Here is an 11044-nt window from a genome sequence, read left to right as displayed (position 1 = left end):
CAGCTGCTTGGGAAGGCCTTAATCCAACAATTATTGATTGACAATTAAAATCGGTTATAGTTGTGGCACCGCAACACCTACCCCGCGGAGCTGGCGAACTCTGCCGGCAGACGTGACTCAATGCCCGCAGGGAGATCAGGCAAGGGCGGTGCGGCCTCCGGGGGGGGGGCATAGGCCTCGCTCCGAGTTTTCCCGTAGAACAATGTTGCACGCATGATGTACACATACTTTAACACGTAATCATTATAATATAACATGCAGTACTAGACTGCAAAAGTGCAATTTTAAGAGCCGCAAGTGAGCACTGTCGCATTAAACGAGCGGACTCGATCATACAGAGAGGCAACCCAAAACGGTCACGTCTGAGCTTGGGAGAATTGAACAGAAATTAAGTGTCTGAACGAGTTTGTGGGACTCAATTAAAGTTTAACTTAAGAGAATAAAGAAGAACGAATGTGGGAAGGATTATTACGTCGTGAGAGATGACGGCGGAGGTTTGGGGCTGTCGGGCTTCATCCAGCAGTGAATAGACCACGGCTGATGCTGAACTTCGTGACATTTTTCTTTTTTTACATTCAGGCGATGCAACTCTTGTATGAACATTTCCAACCGATTCATCAATATCATCAGCATCATCATCCTCATCATCCAATGACCGCGACACTGCCATTTCATTTGCGCGCGTAAAACAACGCTTTGGTAATATTATCTCCGCGATCAAATCGGCTCGGACTTTTTTTTTGTTTAAAATATATTTTGGCTCCATTAAAATGTTCACGCCCGCGGTATCTGAAACCCGAGATGCCCTGCAATGTAGCAGCGGAACGAGCGTGTCGGAGAGCGACCCGTGGTAGATTGTTATACCGATTTGGGTCAGCAGCGCGTATAGGCGGTCCCATGGTGTAATGGTTAGCACTCTGGACTTTGAATCCAGCGATCCGAGTTCAAATCTCGGTGGGACCTCAATTTTTTTTACTTTTTATATATATTTTTTTAAAATATATATAAAAAAAGACAAAGAGAAAATAAGAACGCTCCCCATCATGGAGCGACGAATAATTCGCCCGTGTCTCATTTAAAGCTACCGGGGTAGATTTTACCCATTTACATCGCGGGCCTTTTTGTGTGTGTGTGTGCAGAGATTTGGCGTCCGATGGGCTTGCCGCTGCTTCGGAGGGCCCCAGGAGGCCCTTTTCCCTCTCGCAAAACCGAACTGACGATGACGAAGTGCATCTTGCATCTTCACTTTGCCTAAGTTGTACCATCCTCGCTCGGCTTTAGAATATGTTGTCGGTGTCTTCGACGCAAGTCTCTTGGCTCCGCCACGCGTTGTAAATAAACCGCACAAAGAGGCTTGGAGCGAGTTGCCCGTTCGGCTGGTGCGGCTTTGTCGTTTGTTATTTCCCTACTTGATGTTTTGTTTGAATAATGACTTGTGGGTTTAAACTCCCCGACAGAGTTGTTGCCAGTCACATCGGCAGGGGGCGACCTCTCGTACTTACGGCTGCCTTTGCATACAGAGTTTCACCGCCAGACTCCCACGGCGTACAATAGAAGGCAAATGACAATAATTACTTTGGGTCACCGATGTATGCTGGGCTAAACCCTTACCCATTTAAGTCACTTTGCAACCGCGTTAATGCAAGCATGCGACCTTCTCGTGAATAATGCCGCTTTGTAAAACGTTGCTTTGAAAATCAAGGTGGCAAGCGGTAAGGTTGGCAAGTCTACTGACGGCAAAAATATAAATATGCAGTTTTTTCTTCACAATAAAGGTTTTTGGGTTATATCGCGTAAGTATAAATGTGTCGTAACCCGCCACCACCCGACACAGCCAATTAGTAATGGATTTGTCACGTAAACAAAACGCCAATTAGTTACTACTTCAGCCCATCGGTGTGTTGGAGAGTAAATCCACAACACTACGTGTTATATAGTGCATTTCTTATGTACATTTTCCCAAATTTTATCCCAATTGTGCTTTCAGCGTCATGTCATAAGAATAAGCGTCAATTAGAATTTCTCGGAGAGGAGTGCAACTCTTCGTGTCAAAGGTACCACGGAATCGGATTACACAGAGCTACTTCTGACTTCTGGTCCGGCTGGTAGAGGGCAGACTTTCCGATCTGATCCCCATAATGAGTGTAAAACGTTCGTTGCATGATTGTCAAGCCAATAATTACTTCTCAAGAGGTGGAATTTTTTAAAAAATATATATATAAAGTCAGCACTTTGACCACTGAGCAACCCGGCCACCTCTGGATGGAATATTTTTAAGTGTTTAATACGGGACTTTAATCAACTTCTAATTTTGGACTGACCCTGCCCCATGAGTGAAACCAATAAACCTCCAGGCATTGTTTGGCAGCCCCAATTGGAAAATCATGTGGTTAGGATTTTTCTAGTTATAACCACATTCTCCACTTGTTTTTGCCAAATTTCACCTTTCCAGATCTTATAGGATAGCATAAAATCGAATCTGCACGGCAGATCAGCCCCACTACACCTATGCAAGTGACCATTAAAAGGAAGCCCGGTATGCAATTTCAGAAATACCGACCACATTCATGTGAACTCTAAAACATTCTACAAGGGCATCCAAAGCAATCCACCGCACATCAACTGAAGACATTTCCTCGCTCAATAATCTTACAAGTTACTATCCATGCAGCCACAAGCAAGAGTATTGAAATTTACAACAGATCACCTTTAAGTATAAGATGAACAGAGTGAACAACAATCGTAATCAACAATACCAGTCTGGCAGGAGTAGACGTGATGTAGGAGGAATGAGTTTCGGATTTATACATTTAGGATTTTTAAGAATGTAAAAGTTTTTTTTTCCAGATCGTTTACATTCTGTAATAATAACTTAATGTGTCTCTGCGATGATACAAATGACATCACCCGATGCAACTCGTCGCCACTTTTAGCGAGGAGCGTACAGATGTGACGTCATGCTTTGTGACATGTTTTGTGACATCACATTTTCGGATCATCCGAAATTTTGTATCTGGTTCCGATTTTCAAATAGTTGAACGTATATCCCCTTGATTTAGTGTATATATTTACAAATATTTGAGGCCAAATTTCCAACTTCCAGCCTCAACAATCCATCAGACAAAATTGTCGTACATTCAGCATCTTTAATGGGCACACATTATAATTTACACTTCTTGGATACAGGGACATATACTGTATTGAAAATACAAAAATATATACTGTACTTTACACACACAATGCCTACCCTCCCAGCTGGCATAGAATATACCACATACCAAATGCAATGCAATCTCTGTACAATTTTTCTAGCCCGTTTCTGATTATATATATTTTTACATGGCTGTTTGCATTTAAAGAAGTGAAAATGTTTCGCACACACACAACCACTATATATTATATACCGTACTGTATTAGTAGTAGTACAGAACTATACGTATATAGTACAGCTGGTTATAGCCTATCCTTTGTGAGCATACCTACGTACAGTACTCATATTACATTAAAGATAAACTGTGCTTGTCAAATGCAGCGTCCTTGAAAGTGATCCATCATTGACGTGAATCAACAGACACGCACGCCAGAGAATGGAACACACGTGTTATGAAGTACCATTTAAACGCGAATGCATTGGTACAGGAGCGTAAATTAGCACGGTGTCGTCACGACATCTAAGTCTATAGTAAGATCGACTTATGGCTTCTGCTGTTTACAATGGTATACGTTGTGCTGTACACGTCTGACGATTAGCAATGCTTGCGTCCTTCAAAGTGCCTAAAATACAGTAACTGGTGCCCATGGTCACCAAAACTTGACCTCAACGAAAATCATTTAAGTCATTGCCAAGATATAAAAAGTCAAAGCCAATTCCATCAACAATTAAAGCCGTCCAAATATTGTTGTGTTGTTGCTATACCACTGAACCACATCCTCTAATATTACGCTATTTTTGAGTTCTTAAACGTTTGCCAAAAACAACATTTTCAATTCCCCTGAATTATTCATCTAGAAATAATTTAAAGTACTTATGTGCTGAATTGTGGAATGAAACAATATCAATTTACATCGGGCCAAGATATTTTTAATACCTTCGTGATTAGCAGGGCCCCCGTATTTGTTTTTGTGACCTGTCATAATATATCTTTCTTGGTTGAAGCAAAAAAATAATACACCAGTGAAAATCACTGAAAAGCCAGGGCACTCATAAATCTAATGATTATACATTGACAAGCCCCAAATTACCGAGGATATGGATAGGGCGTAAAGGTGAGTAGAATTAACCAGCCTACCTATCCCCTTTGAGTAAGGTGATATTTTGTTGTATTAAGTGGCGGGACTTCATGGCGTTCTCTCACCCCATTCACATTCACTTCGCAGATGATGTTGATAGTAACTTTAGAACTGGCACCAACCCACCAAGTGTTGCAACCCGCTCTCATTCTCGTACAAACGCATTGTCCAAGAACAATTTATTTTACCACGTTTCCGCTACAGTATTTGTACACACGTCCTCATATACGAGACAATCAGTCAGCCAGCTCAGAGAGAATTCTGTTTCGCACGCACAGGGGCCCTCTTGCAAAAACATACGTCCAAAGCTTGGCTTTGTTGTACAAAGAACATTATTATTTAAGCTGGGGGAAAATGAGGACAACCTTTTCAACAGGTCTAATTTTAGTTGTGAGAGGGGGGAGGCAGAGGATGGGGCACAAATTTCACAATGTTGTGCACTGTACCCAAAATTCCCAGTGGGGGAATTGAGTCGAGAGTTGAGTGGGGGTGGAGGGGGGGCAGCCAAGGGGACATTTTTTCCAGGGCAGTCAGCTGCCTGTGTTGCCCTCCCTGTACACGTGCCCCTGTTGGTCAATGCGGAGAGAGTGGAGATTTTGCAGGGGATCTCTTTAAGGGTTTCGCGTGCGTCTCGATGGCCCGAGGGACCGGGGGAGCCAAGCTTGATCTATGAGAAACGTAAGGCGTGCTGCTGCTGCGGCGGCGGGGAGAGAGAGAGAGAGGACGCGGGTGAGACTACCCATGCAGGAAACATCTCACTTTCAGGAAACAGAAGATATTGCCAAGGTGGTCGAGCGGTGGGAAAACGACGAGCTCTCAGCGCCAAGACCAAAGGCAACTGAGCGTTATCCTTTTGGCCGAATGAAGGCGAGCGAAGGAGCTTTGTTCTCGTTCAGCGATCGCACACACACGGGCAGGGGACCGATGTTGGTCTGCGTCGCATGCGAGCGTGTCGTTTCCGTGAAAGGGCCCCCCCCCCTCCGCACCGTTCCACGAGAGGACATGGTGTCACGGTTCAACGGAAGGACATCAACGCAGCACAAGGCAGCTTGACAGGGCCCAGGACGTTTCGAGAGCTGTCAAGAGCCGTCGTTTGATAATTACCAATGTAAACATTTGAGAATATTTAAAGAAAATGCAGGCAGCCATGTTACTTTAGGATTTTTTTCTCTCCCCAAGCGTGTGTTAAAATTGTTTCAATGCAGAACCGTGAGAGATGACCACGATTTGGAGAGGCCTCCATCCACTGGCTTCATCCAGAAACGGGTTGATCGTGGCTGATATTGATGATGATGATGTATATTATATGTAATCATTAAAAACAAAGTTTTCCTCGTTTAATATTTCTACATTGAGTTGTGTTCAAATGAATGTTTCTACATTGTCTTGTTTACTACGTTGAGTTAATTGAACAGTTTTATGTACGTATTTTAATCCAAGTCTCCTTTTCCAAAGAGGCTACAAGTCTCAGGGGCCCTTCCTTCATTCTGAAGGTCCTTTCTATCCAAGAGCAGCTACTGTGGCACATGGAGCCTTTATCTCTTAACATTACAATGTAAATCGTATTTACATAGGACAAAGGTGCATCCCTGCAGTTGCTTGCTCACACGACTGTGCTGGTGGAAGAGCCTCCATTAGAAGGGTCTCTACAGAATCCCCTCCAAAGGGATATTTGGCCTACTCTTCCACGCTGACCCAGATGTCTTGGAAGAGGTGGGAGCACCCTCAATATACCCCAACCAACGCGTGACCTGCCGAGTATTTACATGCGCTATAAATATGTTCCCCTTCAAAAGGCTCGCGTCCTCTGTTACGCCAGGTGGTGCCGTGCTCTACTCTCCGCTCACCAGGGGATTCACAGCAGCACAGCTTCAAAGCGTCCCTACCGCTGGCCATTATGAGTCAAGAGACAGAGCGAGACCTGAGCGAGACCTAAGCGACCTATGTCAAACGGGGATAACCGACTGCCCTTGGGCAGACCATCGCCTATTTGCCCTGCTTGGAGATTCAGGGGATAGGACATGGAATTATTTCTTATTCATGTCCTATCTCTCAACCTCCGCCACCACTATTCGATTAATTGTCAAGATTCAGGATCGCTCCTCGATGTAACAATCAATTAAAATGTTTCCCATTTTTGACTTGTTTCATTGTTTTTTTTGTATCTCAGTACAGTTTTGTTCAGTCGTTTAGCAAAATGTAACATGAACACATCGCTTACATATCATTTGCATAAATCGTAAATAATAAATGTCTCACACGCGCGCTTCGATGCGTGTTATCGTGAGTATAAGGATCGATTTCAATAGATTGTTGTAAATTGATTTGTGACGACAGGTAAATAAAACTATCGTACTATTTTTTTTTATTTTACCAGGTAAGACCCACTGAGCTATATTAGCTCTTTTTCAGAAGTGACCTGGCCACAAATGATAGCTCAACGAAGTGGCTTTTCATCACGTGGAAATTTATAGCAGCCAAATACTCTAAACGCATTTCGATTTAAAATGTGGAGGCAAAAAACGGAGGACCCGGAGAAAAATCCACACGACCTCGAGGAGAGAGACACGCAAACTCCATTTGTACAGGCGTCAGGGCTGGGATCAAACCCACGACCTCCTGTATACCAGGCGAGGTAGTTCACATCTCGCCACCACGACGTGTCTGTAACGTCGGGCACGTGGACGGAATTGAATATGCGATCCAGATTTATGGCCAAGGACGACCTGGATCCAGACTATGGCATCGGTGACGCACAGCAAACTGTTTCAGAGAACGATTGCCGTGCCGAACGTGTCACGTTAGCAATTTGTCAACAGATGTTTGCTTTAATTGACCCATTAAAAGACGTGGAGCACATCTCAGACGTATGGAACACGACCGCAGTAGATTGCTGTGCATCTCAGGGATGAGAAAGCGAATGGCTACACAATCAGCCTCTGTTTGACAGTCACATTACTTACATCACGGCTACTTAACTCTGGAATTAACCCTACGCACAGCCCGACATTCAGTGTCAAGCATCGTCCATCCTATTTGCTTTTATATTAATGATCATCATCATCATGTTGTCACTGTGTTAACAAACAACTTACACAAACAGTTAAATTACGGGCAATGACGAAACTATATTTAAAAATTACACGATTTTGTGACTATAAATACATGTTTGTACTGCAGTTACACACAACGCGTACACATAAACTGTCTTAAATAAGTATTTTTTTTAACTCCATTTAGGAAATAAATACAAGGATCTTAATATTTTCCGTGAAAAAAAACAACCACCTTCGACACAGAACGTAATCCTGTTTTTTTTCCCTCCCACCTCACCAATCACTGTTCACATCCATCACGGACGGCATCTATGCTGTACCCTGTTCTCATGGCGAAACATTTCGCTGTTCCATTGTAATTAACCCAATTTGCATTTTCGACACAAGCAGCTTTCAACACCACTGAACAAGCCGTGCATTTGCTCGGGAATCCTCCGTGTAAGATTTTAACATTTTTCGCTGAGAGTTCCAATTTCTTCCGCCTTAGCTTCTTTGCAACATTTTTCGCTTCTCCCCGTGACCACCACTTGCCGTCGACAAAACTGCTTCGAAAGATTGTTTCGCAAGAATAAAAAAACAACGTGAACGAACACCGTCACGGCACATGCTGCCCTCCGCCACTTCGTCCATTCGATCAATCTTGCCGCTGCGGGATCACGGATTCCATATATTTTGAAATGTCAATGATAGATGACTTATCGCTAAATGATTTCAGAGGGGGTACGTCACAGAAAAATTAAAACGTTACATTTAACCGTGAGTGAATTAAGCCATTTATGTAACGCGACTTTAGCACAAGGCTGGCTTGTTGTCATCATCTGACGGAGCGCACTGTGTTCTTGCGGCGGTGTTGATTTGCAAACGAGCCAAACCATAACTGGACACCAACCCTTTCACTCTAATTATTTAGATGTGCTTGGAATATTCCCCACCCCACACCCCCCCCCTCCACAAACACGGCATCTCAGTGCGAGCAACACTCTTTCCATTGACGTCGCAGTCAAATAGTCACACGTTCTGACCGCTGTGCTCAATGCGAGACAAAAAACAAATAGCGGAGTTCCAAACCTGAATGACTTAGGCACAGGCTGTTGGTAGTGATAGTTAGGCTCACCCTTGCAGCAGCCAAAACCATCGCAGAGCTGGCGCCCGGGGGCCTGCTGTCCAAGTGGAACTGAATGTTAAAAGGCCCTTGTGTCCCAAGCGGGCAGAAACATCATGGGTGCAAACGTGGGGCGGTCGGGAGGGGTTGGTTTTTTTTTAACGAACGAAAAGGAGTCCTGCCTTCGATTTGAAATGTCTACATGTTTATTTATTTCAAAAGCTTGCGTATGCAGGTCTTCTCACCGTCCTTCTTAAGCAGAAACCGAAGTTCGCCAGCTCTTTATTACCCAAGACGGGGTCGGCTGGGTGACGGGGGGGGGGGGCCTCGCGAGGGGTTAATTAATTTACTGCATTACAACCGCTGCCCTTGTTGGTGGCAGTCCTAAGCAGCGAGTTAGTAGCACTGACTGTATATATATAGAAAACCAAATGACACTGGTGCAATTCGTTGCACTTAAATACCAAAAGAACGCAGGTGTGCACGATGCGCGATCGTCTTGCGACGCTCGGTTCAGGACAGGGCGGTGCGACGCAAACGCCACGACATCGCCACAAGGCTACGCTTTGGTCTCGTTGAGCTTGAGCGTAAGCCGTTCGCTGTTGCCGGTTCTCTTGCCGCCACCACTAACGCCGCCGCCGCCGCCGCCGCCGCCACCTCCTCCTCCGCCAACCCCACCGACGCCACCGCTGCCGCCGGCACCGCTGGCACCACCGGCGCCAGCCACCGCTCCATTGCAGCTGCGCGCCTGGCCGTTGCCGGCCTTGACGAAGGCATAGGAGGCGGGGAGGGGGGCGTCCCCCACGGAGCCCGTGGTGCTGTACGAGGTGGAGCGCACGGAGCAGTGCTCCACGCGCCGACGGTGCCCAAAGCGCAGGCGGTACTGCATCCAGTGGCGCCGCAGCACCGTCTGCACCTGTGCAGGGAAGGGGGGGGGCACACGGCGGGAACACGGCCCCCCGCAGGTTAGCGTAGTGGAACCACGACGGTCGAAGCCAGGAGGTGTCGGCGGTTTGGTCGCGCCGAACGGCTCTCCGGGGGGGGGGGCGGGGTGGGGTTTGTGCCACCCGCGAAAAGCCGCTCGGTGCGATGTCCGACGGTTCGCTCCGCGTGCCGGGGAGCTCCGTCGCGAAGTCAATGCGGCTCGTCGCGCGGTTACGCGTGGGAACATTTCCGAGGCGACAGGAGGCAGAATGAAGAAGCGGTCGACGACCCTCGGCGGGGGTTGCTACTGGTCGCGAGAGACCTCCGAAGGGTTTGGGGGGCGCATTGAGGAGACCGAGGGGCGCGTCGTTTGGCACGGCAGCCGACGTGCTGCGTGGAGCTGAACAGTTTCCCGGAGAAGAGAAGGCCCTGGCCTCGTTGGAGCCAACCGTGAGGCGTCGTGCCGGACAACGCGCGGCGACCGAAGTGATTTTATTTTTGTCATCCGAGACTGTTGATTTTCACGGCAAATATTAAGCGCATTAGTTTTGTAACCACCACAACTTCATTCGACGCCGGCTTGCACAAGGGCGTAATAATTACCGCTCGTCACTGCACAGCCCAGCGCTTTGTGTCAAAATATTGCCAAATTAGAACGACGTTAGCACATTACATTGAGCAAGTCTAAGTGCATCGTTTAAGCTAACTGCTTCGATAGAGAACAGCTTTGAATGCACGTTTGCAGTTAATCAAAAGCACTTAACGGTGAGTTACAAAATCAATTTGACAAAAAAGAAAATAATAGCTCTATTTTTTTTTTTACAAACCCACAGAATTGTGCCACGCGCTGTAAGGGACAAATCGAATAAGCGTAATTACGTTTCATTACTGGACGTAAACAAAGTGCAGAGACACTAATGCTGCTTTTAATCTGGCAGGAAATTATTTCCGATCTTAAATTATTATCGAAACTGCAGCAAAGTAGAGAACCCAGGTGATTAAAATATAGTCCGAATTTTTTTCCCGTTCCCTCGAAAACTATTAACCGAAATAACTGTGAATCGAATGAACTTGAAGGTTAAAAATAAGTTGAAAAATAAGTCTGCAAGAGAGCCGTTTCCACTGCCAAACAGAAATTATAATATAAACAAAGCCATATTTTTTGGTTCTTATGGTAAAGTCATGTAGATAGAAAAATAATAAAATGAATACAAATGAAAATAATAAAATAACATTTTTACATTTTAATAAAAACCACGACGTTTTGATCGCAACACAAGCGGTCGTCATCAGGAAAAAAAAACCGTCGTGGTTTTTATTTTTTAGAACTAAAGAATATGAATTCCTGTAGTCACGAAAGATTTAAGTCAAAAAATAAACCAAGCCAGCCGAGGTCGGAACGCTCATAAATCTACGTCGCTGATTGGCTGAGGTCATGGCTCAGCCCCACTTATACGAGCGCTCGGATTGGCCGAAATTTGCACTCGCGTGCATCACGCAAACGTACCGTTAATCAAAATTTCGACGTTGGTCAAAGCCATGGGGTTCCTATGGGTAGGCGAAACGTTAACCGAAAAACCGTTAACCGATGCCACTGTTAACCGAGGGACGACTTCGCTTAATGCTCTCTTTCTAACTCCGCCTCGGGGAATCCACAACCCAGTGTACACCT

The 11044-nt window shown here is 45.6% G+C and overlaps 1 protein-coding gene and 1 non-coding gene across 5 annotated transcripts in view; one reads left to right on the top strand and one right to left on the bottom strand.

The window, feature by feature from the left end:
- Nucleotides 1-891: 891 nt before the first annotated feature.
- Nucleotides 892-963, top strand: TRNAQ-UUG (transfer RNA glutamine (anticodon UUG)). Its single transcript has one exon. It is a non-coding gene; the product is annotated as a tRNA-Gln (tRNA).
- A 2163-nt stretch (nt 964-3126) lies between these two features.
- LOC116943889 (calcitonin gene-related peptide type 1 receptor-like) overlaps nt 3127-11044 on the bottom strand; it is a 158332-nt gene continuing 150414 nt past the window's right edge. For all 4 annotated transcript variants that reach the window (XM_076068096.1, XM_032957214.2, XM_032957213.2 and 1 more), the window contains exon 13: nt 3127-9364. In XM_076068096.1, coding sequence (XP_075924211.1) covers nt 9008-9364 — 357 coding nt within the window. In that variant the 3' untranslated portion in view covers nt 3127-9007. The remainder of the gene's footprint in view (nt 9365-11044) is intronic.

Source organism: Petromyzon marinus, chromosome 19, assembly GCF_048934315.1.
Source record: "Petromyzon marinus isolate PM22_M1 ecotype Great Lakes invasive population chromosome 19, UKy_Petmar_22M1.pri1.0, whole genome shotgun sequence".
NCBI lineage: Eukaryota > Metazoa > Chordata > Hyperoartia > Petromyzontiformes > Petromyzontidae > Petromyzon > Petromyzon marinus.
The sequence above is the reverse complement of the archived record's forward strand: the minus strand, read 5'-3'. Positions and strand labels throughout refer to the sequence as shown.